This window comes from Syngnathus acus, chromosome 1 (assembly GCF_901709675.1).
Source record: "Syngnathus acus chromosome 1, fSynAcu1.2, whole genome shotgun sequence".
Classification (NCBI taxonomy): Eukaryota; Metazoa; Chordata; class Actinopteri; order Syngnathiformes; family Syngnathidae; genus Syngnathus; species Syngnathus acus.
In genome coordinates, this window is record NC_051087.1 from 9,494,288 (window position 1) to 9,508,151 (window position 13,864).

General features: G+C 43.1%; 1 protein-coding gene across 2 annotated transcripts in view; it reads right to left on the reverse strand.

Annotated features, from left to right (window-relative positions):
• Nucleotides 1-13,864, reverse strand: part of pkd1a (polycystic kidney disease 1a) — a 49,038-nt gene that overhangs the window by 23,184 nt on the left and 11,990 nt on the right. For both annotated transcript variants that reach the window (XM_037246179.1, XM_037246169.1), the window contains exons 8-23: nucleotides 13,671-13,839; nucleotides 12,744-12,921; nucleotides 10,236-10,450; nucleotides 9,796-9,917; nucleotides 9,564-9,714; nucleotides 8,856-9,118; nucleotides 7,996-8,370; nucleotides 7,335-7,814; nucleotides 7,117-7,248; nucleotides 6,519-6,694; nucleotides 5,727-5,857; nucleotides 2,991-5,629; nucleotides 2,724-2,921; nucleotides 2,342-2,641; nucleotides 1,820-2,253; nucleotides 939-1,089 (exon numbers count right to left, since the gene is read on the reverse strand). In XM_037246179.1, the coding sequence (XP_037102074.1) occupies nucleotides 939-1,089; nucleotides 1,820-2,253; nucleotides 2,342-2,641; nucleotides 2,724-2,921; nucleotides 2,991-5,629; nucleotides 5,727-5,857; nucleotides 6,519-6,694; nucleotides 7,117-7,248; nucleotides 7,335-7,814; nucleotides 7,996-8,370; nucleotides 8,856-9,118; nucleotides 9,564-9,714; nucleotides 9,796-9,917; nucleotides 10,236-10,450; nucleotides 12,744-12,921; nucleotides 13,671-13,839 (6,114 nt within the window). The remainder of the gene's footprint in view (nucleotides 1-938; nucleotides 1,090-1,819; nucleotides 2,254-2,341; nucleotides 2,642-2,723; nucleotides 2,922-2,990; nucleotides 5,630-5,726; nucleotides 5,858-6,518; nucleotides 6,695-7,116; nucleotides 7,249-7,334; nucleotides 7,815-7,995; nucleotides 8,371-8,855; nucleotides 9,119-9,563; nucleotides 9,715-9,795; nucleotides 9,918-10,235; nucleotides 10,451-12,743; nucleotides 12,922-13,670; nucleotides 13,840-13,864) is intronic.

Sequence of the window (13,864 nt, forward strand, 5' to 3'; positions counted from 1 at the left end):
TTTTTTTAATCGTCTGTCTTTGTTTTTAATAAATGTTCAATAAACAAGGTCAAAAAATGACACAGATTCAATATGCAGTAGACTTCACTTATTATTCAAGACTTCACATTATGCAAACGTGCACACGTGTGTATTTGATGTTTGAATGTAATTTAATTGGCAGGTCGGGTAGCCGGGTGCCAGCTGTGACAGGCTGCGTTCATCAAATAACGCAAACACACCACACACCAAAACCCACAAGCACACACCCAGGCTGGACACACCTATTCTGCTGGGTTTTACACTCCGGTCCAAGAGGTTAAAGAAGTGTTGAGTGTGAAAAACATTACATGAATTCTCGCTCACAAGACAAGAAGAAAAAAGATTGGAACATGTGAATTGTAAATCCCTCTTCACTTCAACGGTACGCACGACCAGATGAACAATTATATAACTTCTCCACAGCTATAAATTAATAGCAAAGTACTGCGCATCTTATAAGTGTGGAATTTCCTATCCACTAGATTAAAGTCAAATGTGCAGAAGGGATCCAAAAAAAGAAAGAAGCAAAAAGGCAAATAATGAAGCATTATGTTAATGTTACACAATACAAGATGAGCACATATGCAATTGCTTACGTGAGCAACATGCTGTAATTGCGTGTATTGTGAGTGTTGATTTGCCCGCTAAGCAAGTCTAATTTAAATGCTCCGAGGAACATTAGCGGCCCTTTTAAACAAATGAACCAAGCACAACTAATGTGCATATATTAAACTGCAGGCTTGCAAAGGTTCGCAGTTTATTTACTAGGCATAAAGGGAATTCAATCATCATGCTCAATCATTACAATGCTGACAATCAGACAGAACATTGACAGGACATTTGACTGTTCTATTTTATCCCAATTATTGCACAAACTTCTCTAAAAGTATGTATGAATTATGCGTTCATATTCTCACCTTTGATGTACTTTGGCAATCCCAATGGTAGTGGAGTAGTGACTGGCTTTCAGGGTCCATATTGGGATCGTAGGACTGCTCTGCACTGAGCTGGAGGTCCTGGGTCCTGGACCACACCCTGTAGGTGCCACCCTCTATGATGGGCATTAGCCTGTGAGAAAACAGCAGAGGGGAAAAAAACTCACATAAAAAAAACTGCAGGCTTTCCCAAATTCCGTTTTTGCTATCAGTTTTTATTGGCTCTCACACTGTCAGGGTGAAAGGCAGCATTATTACTAACTTACAAGCGTTCAGATTATGTCATGTGAACTATACAGTGTAAATCTCTGTCTCTAATTTTATTGCGTAACACATACACAAAACACTGCATTACTTTCATATGTTGAGCTACTGGCCTCTCTTTTTTTCTCTCTCTCATTCTCTCTCTCTTTCTCTTAAATGGGCAGCAAGCAGACTATTTATTTTTGTTTTTCTTTACCATTTTAGTCAGGGATATGTGAAGGGTTTCCACAATTCAGAAATATCTGTGTAAATTAGAAAAAAATCCTGCATGTTGTCAAGACATTGGATGCGCCTGGGTTTAGAAAAAGTTTTAATAGCTTGAATATAGCCTACTTTAATTTCCGAGTTAGAGTATTGAAACCTAAAAACTCATCCCTGTAATTTTGGAGAGAATTCTGCAGTTACATAAGTTTGTATACATTTTTTATTCTAAAACAGTGTTTTATTGGGTCATTTTTCTTATACTGGAACAGAATGCAATTAAATGTGATAACATAAATACAGTTTCTGAAATACCCCAGTATTTTTAGATGACCCACCCATAACTGATGATCAATGAAACCAGAAGTAGTAGAAAAAAACGTGTTCTTCTTACTGACCTTGCAGCCATGACGCTAAGTTGCAGACAGGCTGCCTTCCTCAATGGCACGCCTTCATATAACAGAGAAAACACCACAGTGTAGTTCCCTGTAGCCAATGCCATCTTGGGCAACGACAGTTGTAGCCGCCGCACATCCACCTCCACTGGGAGAGGGATTTCTGTATTTGGGAATGGCTGAAAGGGATCAGACAAGACCCCAGAGTGAAGAAGGTGGTCACAGGATGGCTTTGTGACAACTTGCCACAAGTACTGTGCTCCATATATCATGCAGCCTTTCAGGTCCACAGTGGCCTCAACAAAAGTGGGCTGGGATCTCCAGATGGCGAGGCGGGGAGCTTGAATCACTTGTACCTCTGGTTCCTCACACTCCAGGACACTGATGTTTATTTCAACCTGGGCCAACACGAAGCTTACCAGATTACTGCAGTTAACCTGGCGGAGAGAAAAAGTATAAATACCATGACGACCCCAAACATTGCTAAAGATCTACATCATGGTCCGAACCATGTATGAAACATACTTGGACCATGTAGTTTCCTGGGTTCTTGTACTCATGGCCCACGGTTGTGGTGTTGGTGTGAACTGAAGTCGAGCCATCATTAAAGTCCCAGAAACAGTCTAGCGGGTTGGAGCTGGGTGTGACAGCAGCCACCAGAGTGACAGTTTTATTGACCAGGGTGTCCTGAGGTGTTGCATGTAGGACTGCGGCCATCAGCAAGTTCTGCACAAGGATGTGCTTGGTGATGTTCTGAGCATGCAATGCATTGAAGGCCTTCAGGTAAATGGTCAATAAACCTGCTTCTTCTGGTTTGTAGGGCACCTGATTTGTGGGATGAGACCGAGAGAGAATTTAGTTTTAGATCTGATGACTATGAATATGAAACATTTGGACTTTTTTTTACCTCTTTGCCAATATGTGATTTCTTGTGGAGGTGGTGGAGGTCGAAAGTCCAGAGAAAGCTAACAGGTTTACCAGTCATGATGCTGGCGGAAAATAATCTCTCCACACCAACAGGGATTGCTGCGCTGCTTCCTTGGATAGACAGTCCACGTACGGGCTCCATCACCTCAACCTGGAGGTGTCGCCTCTTGAAACTCACCTGTACAAAACAAACAACAATTATTTCAGGTGTTTTCAATGGTGCTGTTTTGGGGTGAGTTGGCCTTACCTGATTGCGAGCAGTGAGGTTGACCATGTAGGTGTCCACTCTGGTGAATATGTGAATATGTGAATATGAATTGGTGGTTTTGTTGAGTTGCGGGGTAACGGTGGCATCTCCGCTGATGCTGAGGATCAGGTCAACGTCTGAGCCGGCTGCCATAGAAATGGTGAACTCCACCCTCTCACCGACCACTGCAATCTTTTTACTTGCCCGTAACTCTAACCCCTGAATCTTGTCTTGAACAAAGAATTCCTTTGAAACCGTTTGCTCACTAATATCATTGGTGGCATTCAGTGTGACGATGGCTGTCTTTGGTTCTTGGAACACTACCGACGTGTTCTGTCCCGTTTCTGTTGTTCCATCAAACAGCCATGTCCATGTCACATTGGTCCCTTTTACCACTTCCCCGTGGAGTATGACAGGCACCCCTGATGCTATGTAACTCTGCTCAGGCACATCCATTGCAGTGAATCCAAGCCCAGAGATGACCTCCTGGACGCTGACCATCTCAGACACGAGCTCGGAACTAACTTCATTGAAGACCTCTACGGAAACCAGATATAGCCCGGGACTGGGAAACGTGTGAGTCTTCCGGGGTTCTTTCCATTGGAGCGTATTTCCATTCACAAACCAGCGGTATTGCAGGTCTGAGCCCCCCAAAGTGGAAACTGACAGATTCGTATGAGCATTGACAGCAACAGGGTTGTCGCTGATCTGTAGATTCACTCCTCCGGCTGGCTCTAAGAACTGGATGGTTCTGTTAACGGACAGTTGACCCAGAAGGTTCGCTGCTCGAAGAACGATAACACACGGCCCCGGCGTGGAGAAATTGACCTCCACCGTCTTGCCACTGATGTTGAATCTTGAGCTAATGGGATCTAGTGTGCTGATGATGTTCCAAGTAAAAGTCATGTTGGTGCCTTCTTTTACGCCCGCATGAAGGTGGAGAACACGGTTTGTTGGAAAACAGCAACCATCCACTTCTGTGTCCCCACCTACTCCGATCTCCTCCTCGGGTAGAATTTGGAGCCCCTCCAATTCACGTTGAACAAACAAGAAGATACTCGCTTGGGCCGTCCCTATGTCATTTTCTGCCGTCACGATGATGTTGAAAGTGCCAACCGAGCGGAAGGTGTAGAACATGGTGTGGGTCCCCGGAATCGAGGTGCAGCGGTCACACAAGATCCAGGAAAATCGCACATCATCTCCCTCCAAAAGGTGAGCCTCAAAGTGGACTGAGGCGTTCAGAGGAACATTTATGAGGCTAGCATTGACAGTTAACCCACGAATTGGTGAGAGCACTGCAACGGGTAAAATACTGTGATTCCTGCTGACGACGTTGCTTGCTGTCAGCGTAATGTTGTAGTTTCCAGAGAGGTTGTACGTGTAGGGGACACTGTGCCCCTCGATGACCTTCCCATCCCCAAAGTTCCATGTGTGAGTGACACCAGGAGATGACACCGGGGTTGTGAAAAAATATGTCTCCCTAAGTGTAAGGTAATTGTATTTCGTGCCATTATGTAGAATAAGAATGGGTCCTATGGGCATCTGAACCTCAACCAGAACACTCGAATTACTTGTTGAGATGTTATTGGAGACAGTTACTGTCACTATGTAATGGCCTGGATTTTTATATGTTGTCAGGAGATTGCCAGAGCCACGAATCAGCAAAGGTTCTTCGTCAGTACCCAAGTTCCACTGATAGCTGTAACTATACTCTGGCTCGGCGCTGACCCGTAACCGAATCTCTTCTCCGACGGCATAGTGTGTTTTCTCGAGGGTAAAGTTGATGCTGGTTAAGGCTGGCTCCACGCACACCCATTTGAAGAAGCTGGCCTTGGAAGCCTTGTTGATGCCACGAGAAAGATTAAGAGAAAGGTAGTAGTTCCCGCTTGCCTTGTAGGTGTGTGAGACTTTAGGGTTCCCTAGATGTGTCTCATTAGGGCTTCCGTCTCCAAAGCTCCATTCAAAAAGGCTTGCGGAAACATTGCCAGACACCCACGTATCAAAGTTAACGGGGGTCCTTTCTTGGACGCATCCGGACGGCTCGATCCTGACAACTTGGAACACGTAGACCTGCACTGTAAGGAGCGTCCAGCCGGAGCTCACGGCATTTGCAGCGGTCACATTCACTGTGTAGTTGCCATCTTTAGCATAGATGTGTGACACGTGGGGTTCCGATGTAGTGTAACTGCTGCCGTCACCCATGGAGAATGTCCACGTGATATTATTCCCTGCTGCAAGGTGTGCTTTCACTAAAGTGGGACTATGGAGTTCTGATGGAGAGGAGCTTTCCGCTGTCAACTCTTCTATCTCCTCAAATACAAACAACTCAGCACAGGCCCTGGTGTAGCTGATGGTGTTATTCACAGACACACAGACATTAAAGGCACCACTGCGTGTGTAGGTGTGTGCCACTCGCCGACCTTGAGACTGATCGGTATCGTCTCCAAAGTTCCAGTCGTAGTGGATGCCATAGGGTGAGGGCAACGGGTGAGCTTCAAAAACTGCAGATTTGCTAGCCAGGAGAAGCCGTGGCTCTGTTTGTATATCCACATGAGTGAGCATACTGTAGACGCTCATGTTAATGCTCTGACTTTTGTTCTCATAACGATTGGAGACCGAGACCAGTGCAGTGTATATTCCTGGAGACAGAAAATAAAAACAATGGATTAAAAGACTTGCATTGTGATCAAAAGTGTCAAGAGGTGTTATCTCCCTTAAAGAAGGACATTGGGATACCTGGCTGGGAGTAGATGTATGTGATGTTGTTGCTTAGGAGGACCTGATTGGGGGAGCCTGGCTGAAAAAGGGATGGTGCGTAGGGAGGCTTAAATTCAAACTCCTTATATCCCCCATCACCGAAAGACCATCTGAAGCAGGGAAAATGGCAATTTGATGTTGAATTTTCAAAATGAAATGAAATGGGTTACTGATGAATTTGGCCCACAATGACCATTTCCATCAAAACACACACACACGCACACACAGAGTCAAATGCTGACTGGAAATTGGAACTTGTCTCTGACGAGGCAATGGAGAGTTTGGATGAGGAGGAGTGGAAATTCAATAAGTCTCATTGGACCGAGACGGCTAAGAGCGGTGGGAGTCAAAGAGAAAGACAAGCCCACAGTGAGGACAGTGGTTATGTGAAGCCGGCGGAAAGTCAATGTGGAAAAAGTGGAAGAAACCAAAGAAACTGTACAGGGAAAAGAGGCGAGCAGAGTAGAGGGGAAAATCTGAGTCAGCAGCAATCTACTCTAACCACATGGTTATAAATCTAAAGTTGGGAGAAAGAGCAAAAAAAAAAGAATGAAGAGGAAGGCAAACAGAAGAGGAAGAAAAATGAAGAGTGATTTTTTTATCCATTTTTAGTCCTTGGCTTTCGACTTTATGTTAATTTGTGTTTCAAATTCAATTGACTATTTTCACCGACTTTGTGGTTGTCCCATTACTGTATATGAAGTGTTTTGGTACAGCTGCAGCTGTTGTAAAATGCGCTCCAAAAATAAAGCTGCATCGTATTGTTCTTACCGAAATGTAGCCAACACGGACATGTCCACGAGCACAGAAGCGGTGAGAGTCTGAATGGAGCCTTGAGGGACCACATGCGGAACACCCCTCACTGTGAGGTTGGTCATGGGCTGCAGGTGGTCCACAGTGACATTGAAATGCTCTGTGAGACTGCTGATGTGGTTCATCGCCGTCACCTGGAAGAGATAGATGGCAATAGCCCAATTCGGATATGCATCATAGAAGGAGAAGCTGAAGATTGAATCAGGAATGAATAATGGATATTTCTACCACTGTGACATCAATGTAAATGTGGCAGAAAATTGAAACAGATATGAATAATGGATATAGCTACCACTGTGGTTGCAATGTAAATGACAGATGTGATTGATTTAGAATGTCAAGCAATCAAAATACGGCACATGAAGAAATGTCTAGCAACATTTACACCCAAAGAAACTACAGAGAAAGATCATTTGTGTAAAAATAAAAAAATAAAATAAAAAAGATGCCCCGCCTAATACAGTTACCTGCATTTCCTAGATTATCTAAAAGTAAATCAGTATTGGATTGGATTTTATTGGATTAGACCTTGAACATGCAAAGTAAACTAACTCACTGTGAGTTTGTAGATGGCAGCATGCTGGTAGATCACATTGAGGACAGTGTTGTAATACGTAAAGTAGGGCTTGTCGTCTACAGTCCATTTGAATGTGGGATTAGAGCCTTCAAGCACTGATGCGGTGTAACTCTAACAATGAGCAGAAACGTGTTAGGGTGATGACCCAACCAACATGAACTACAAAGCAGAAGTAAAGATAAAACTATCAAACTCACCACAACTGATTCCATCAGCACCCTGTGAGCGGGATAGGGCTGGACCACCAACCCTTTTAGTGGTTCTTCCACGTGAACAATCACAGTCAAACTGGATTGTGTCAGATTATTATAGGCTTGCAGCTCCACCTGAATTAGCCCCTCTTGCTCCTCTGCCGCTAAATTTAGATCCACTATTGCGTACTGGCTCGGTTCTGTGACCTCCATCGCTGAACGCGAGCTGGGCTTGCACAGTGTGGGGCTGCCGGCTAAAAAACTTGAAGGACAGTTTGGCTGAAAGGTAACACTGTGATTACTTCCTCGTTGAGATACCCTTGTGGTGTATCGGGACTGGACATGGAGGAGCACGTGCGTGTTGTTGGACTGCAGATAGAGGCTTCCATTCCAGAGAGGCGGGTGTAAAATGGTCAACCCCAAAGGAGGAATAATTTGCAACGGGCATGATGCGAAGGTTCTATAGGAGGGTTCAGCAGAGGTCACCTGAAATAAAGTGAACAAAGTCAGCTCACTTATTGCAAACCTTATTACGAATGTAATATTCAGATTGTTGGTTTTATCTAAGACTGGTATGAGTCATAGTAGACATTCTGCGTGTGTGGCCCCCGCTATGTTTGATATGGGTCAAATGCATGCTGAGATCTGGCATACTTTTGTGTCTTACCTGCAGGGTGTAGAGACCAGGCTGGGACAGGCCGGCAGACAGCTGCGCTCCCTGCAGCGAGATCTCGCTGTGTCCCACATAGAGCACTCTGATGGGGCACACCACTTGCTCCAGCCATTCTCCCTCACCAGCCTCCAGCAGGGAGTCCAAGTCAAGATGGGGTCGACGGTCAACACTGTGGCCATCTGAAATGTCTGCCGACTCTCTGCTGGTGTTCATCATGATCCACTCGGAATGGTTGAGGGCTAAAACAAGCTGTCGCCACGGTGAGGTTGGCGAGGACTGGCATCGAAGGAGCGAGCCTGGGTCAGCGTCGTGTTGAAGGCCAATGACGTCGCCAGCGGAAACCAAGAGGTCTTCTAACTGCTCTTGCACCTGAGAAAAGTGGGATTTAAGCCAGTGGATGTTAAAAGAAGATCCACATTACATCAATGGTAAGATTCAGGGCCTTTTTTTTTTATATTAACACCAGCTGCTCGTATATTTCTGACATTGACGATGCTGTAATGTTTATGAAAACAACATACTTGGCAACAATATTCCAAAACTTTATGCAACAGTTGAATTCAATTTCTATTATTACCAATAGTTAACATTAATTAAAAGTCACAACAAATCAGAGTTTGAAAAGTGTCCTGAAAGGATTGTGTCAAGTTCTGAGGGTACCCTTTATTAAAAAAGCTAAACTCAGCTCAACTTGATTCTTTGCAGTGGACCGGCGAACAGCTGCAATCTCTTAGCTGTTTATCCGATCTCCCCGTAAACAGTGTCAAATGGAAGTCATTAGCTATTTCCATTTGAAACATTTCCCATCCTACGACAATCACTGAAAATGCTGACTAAAAATAACGTTCTCTCACCAGAACATTTGCTGCTGGTCCTGCAGGCAGTGTGAAGGCCACCTCGTCCTGCAAAGTATAGCGAGGCCTCAGAGCACCAAGAGGAAGGTGCTGACCTTCGGTGCAATTAGGGCAGGAAGATGGCTGACAAGGACTAGAGAGGTCCAGGCATTGTTGCTGGAATGGACACCACTGTTGTAATCGAGGGCAAGAGGGCGGATCGGCGTTTCTGGAGACCTCTGGAACACATATCGCCACTGGTGCGCAAACTGGACCATGACAACCTAAAGCAGAACACAATTTATTTTAGGATCACTAACATTGGAGAATACTAATAGACAAAATGATACAAAAACAAATGTATCAGAAAGTCCATAAAGATGAGAATTTCTTTTAGGATTGACACAGTCACTGTTCTCCCTGTATTAAAAAGAACAAGTGAAATCAACGATGCTGTGAGAAACTCTGTTTTCCTAATATTTTGGTTAGCTATGTGGGAGGGGCATAATCATGTTTGGCAGCGTGCATTACACTTTTTTAATCATCACATCATTATTCTTCCTTCAGCACATTCATAGAGATGCATGGGGAAAAAGGACAGGAGGTGCTGTTCATTCAAAGTTTGCCTCCATAACCACTTAAGACAACTTGTGAGCACAGGTTTGTTTCTTAGCACCGGTTGATACACAGCAGGAATATTTTTCATTCTCATTCGAGGGAGAGACTCACCCGGCAGGAGCAGATGCGAGCCGGGATAATTACAATGAGGGCGGTAGATCTGGAATCGGATGTGGACGAGTGAGCTACGCTCCTGCACGACAAACTCAAGGGAAGACAGACGACCCGCATGAACAAAGCTCAGCGCCGGGAACAGCAGCAACTGAAGAAGAAGCATAACAAAATAGAAACACGTCAGGAAGAAGATTTGATGAGACTAGAACACGCTGATATTCCTCCTCACCTCGATGCCAGTGCTGGCTGTCTGGGCAGTAGAGAGTGAAGCAATATGCGCCAGAAGCAATGAATTATGGAAAGGAAAGACTGCCAGGCCAACCATGTGGAGCCCTCCATCTGGAATTTGTACTATTAGAGGGGAAAAAACAACAACAAAGGAAATAAGACGATGAACCAAACCAGAAATGCATTCAATTTCTAAAAATAAGAAACAGTTTCTGAAGTATGCAGGAGAGTTGCCAAAAGTGGGCTAAATATATTAAAAATCCTGAAATACTGGGGAGATGATACAAAACATTCCAAGTCCTCACAAATATTAACCAGCAGTTAACAAGTTGGTAAATGGCTGATTTTGGCCATCCTTATTATTGTTATATAAGCAAACAAAAACACATTTATTCATTATTCCAGTGCGTCATAATAACTTTTCTACTTTTAAAAACTTACCTTGAGGGCTATACTGACAGACAAATGCCCGCTTAGTGTTGCACGGGTGCAAACTGGTCTGAGCACGCTGATCAAGAGATACACAAAAATTGCCGCGGGAGATTGGGAAACGAGGTGGCAGGCCTTCCTCTCCATTCTGGGCCTCAGAGCCGTTGACCCAGCGCAGCCTTCCCGGAGACGTGACGTCGCTCAATCCGAGCCACACTCCTCGTTCCCTGGTGAGGCAAAAGACAGGCTGTATTGATTAACGCAACAAATGTTTTGCTCTCAGAATTGCGGTCACTCAAGTTGAAAAGTTGACAAACACAAGGAAAAAGTTTCAAATGATTTAACACCCATCTAGTGTATTGATTAGTGTCAAGTCTAACAGCTCCTTTTAAAAGAGGTTCAGACATAGCGATTGGCTGGTAGATGAGTGAGAAATTGCAAATCAATTGTGTGCAATCAGCACGGAAAGGTTTGACAGCAGTGCTTGATGGTGTGCTTTGATAGATGCCCAACAATATGTCCTTGTCATTACCATCCCTAAAATGAGCTCGTACAATCTATTTGACTGAACACAATTCTCTTCGAGATACGTGTCAAAGTCGCAACAATGATGTTTTTTATTTGAAATCCTTTTAGTTTAGGGTTTTGAGAAAGGCATTTCAGTCACCCCTCACCAATATTTTGTCCACTTGTCACATCTGTGAAAACGACGTCTGAAGAAGACCGAGGTTAAAATACAAGCAAAGTAAACAAATAACCAAGTCTCGGGACAAAAAACAAATAGACAAGGAAAGAAAAAAAAAATCCTTATGTAAGCAAGGGGGCGGCATGACATACGAGGAAGCTGGGTGGGGAGAAACTCCATTACAGCAGTTTTTTCCTCTCTCTTTCGCTTCGGTCTACAGCAATTTACACACACACACACTCGGACACACACACTCGGACACACACACACACAGGTCTCTTCCTCGTAGGGAGTCAAAGTTATCATGCAGCTGTGCTTTTCCAGATGTGATGTTCTTGAACCTCAACACTAAACACCAAACTTACAGTCTCAACCGTAAGAAGATGAATCCAACAAAGCTGATCTGATGTAAATCACCTCACATAAACTACATTCCCAACACATACAATTAAGCTAAGTACATTTGCTTACGTCATCCAAACCACTTTGTTCTTTGTAACTGAGAAATAAATTGCTGAGTAGCAATTGAATGTTTTGCAGTCTTGTCTTTGCATCTCTTTAAAAAAACCACCATTCACTGAAATGGGGAAAAAGTAGTGCAACAGTGCAAGAAGAATCATTGATAAGATGGGAAAGGTCACATCATTACTAGTTATAAATATTCTAGATATTTCAAGTGGTTGTTTGAAATGTGTTTTGATATCGCCAAAACCTTATAAGTCATATTTTGGTGAATTTCATATTTTTTCAGAAATGTATACTACAAATGATTGACCAAGCTGAAAATGGCTTGGTGTCTTTCACAATGCAATGTTAATGGTTGAACAAGTTGTCCAGTTTTGGGGTTCCCCTAAAACTTTATGTTTTGGGAAATATGAGGATTCCGCAGACGCCAGAGATATGCTGTTTTGATATACTATATAAGAACGACTGGACTTGGCAAAAGGTTTATTTCATATCGCAGATGTTCTGGCAACCTCAAATTCATTCTGGTTTCTATACCTATAAAATACTTTTCAATATACATATTTCAAAATAATTTTCTGGACATGCTTGATGTGACTCCAATTGTTGACAAAACATTTTACCCATTTTTTTTTTTTTTTTTTTAAATAAGGATTTTTGTAATGTTTATATTGACCTGTGTGTTTATGTGACTTAACATGGCGGCCACAGTGGCAGTGGGGATGTTGCAATCAAAGGTAAAGAAAAACATGGACAGTCTTCATCTTATTTCAATAAATTAGCAACGCCGTAGGTGTGCATCTCAAAGAAGCATGAGGCATCAACCTATTTATATCTATGGCTGTTTTTTTTTTGTTTTTTTTACTCAGGCGCGCATCTGCTGAACACACTATTTTTGGTACAGTGCGTAGTTGTTTTTTGTGTAAGGCCCTTATCTATGACATCTAATTGTCGCAATGGTAGTGGAGGTGGGGGAAAAAAAACGAGGCGCTATCATCGTGGCTCCAAATAGCACAGTGTACATTAACAGTTTTAAAGTATGTACCCATCAAGTTTCCTCTTGGGCTTGAATTTGAAATATTCATATATTTTAGGTAATATAAGGTATGCAAATTTGGTTGATAAGTCTGAAAATACCTTTTCAGTGTACATTTGGAACAGTTTACGAAGGAATTCGCGGGTGGGCCCAGCGGATGCATTGATGTACATCTTAGAAAATGTCACATCGAAACACTAATTATTATTCTTTCGACTAACCTCTAATGTCTCGAAAAAGATGTCAGTTTGATAAACACCAAGACACACAGCAATGCAAAAAAGAGATCCCAGAGATAAAGTTGAAAACACTTAATCTGGACAGAAACACTCACTGTGTAATTTTATGAGCCAGCAGGTTGCGCAGCGTGTCACCTCTGACTATTGCCAGATTTCCACCACGATCTAAACATTGTTGATGAGCATCAGTCCAGCTCATTTCCCCTGGAACAATCTGGAAACAGCATGAAGACTCGATGTGGTAGACCCCATCTTTTGGACAGTGAGGAGAAGCTGGCAGAAGGAGAAGGAAAAAAGCAACAACATTTTTGACAAAATAGAACTTTTGTCTGTGCAAGGAACAGCAAAAAATGCACTCCCTTCCAAAAGTATGCTAACAGTTTGCCCAATTCCTTAATGTTGGCTTCAGATGGAAAACATGGATTTGACATAAAAGATAACATTGCAGCTTTTATTTCCAGAAATATACTCGACATGTGACATTAAAAAAGCGATTTTATTTTAAGTGGCCTTTCAAAACCCCGACTCTTGCTGCAAGTCTCACTAAAGGCCATATCATCCAAATGAATGTGTGTGACTCAATCTGTATGCATACAATGTCTCCTTATTGGTAAAAAAAACATTGAAGATGCTCAAGTGTCCATCCGCCCTATATGTAGAAGGCCTGCAATGCATGTTGTAACTCGCTTATCATTCCAAGTCAGTCGGAATAGGACTGCAGGATAAATTATACATACAAAACCCTATCTTAACCAAGCCCGTTTCCCAAAGATGAACCTTTCGTCACAGGTCATGCTGTCTGTACATTTTGGTGACAACGCGACTTCCAAAATGCCAATAATAAAGATGACGTGTTGTATGGCAGAAAGAACTCTTAAGTGTTATCCATTCTGTACTCTAAAGCCTGGTGTCATGCATGTATAATTCAACCTAAGATCTTTCTGTGGTCAAAACACGTGGTACATATTTAACATACTGTGCTTGTAAGAGCTTGATGGATTGGATGGAATGTTTTTGCTCACCTTTTGCAACTTGCACATCATTTTTTGTGATCTCCCAGTCTACATTTAAGTCAAGAGCTCCCCAGCTAACAAGCGTGATTTCCAGACTCCCATTGGCCACAGCAAGAGTTGGGCAGTGCAGCTCCAGTTTAGGAGGAAGTGCCACAGTCACTTCTGCACGTGCAGCAACCTGAACACATATAAATGGATGATCA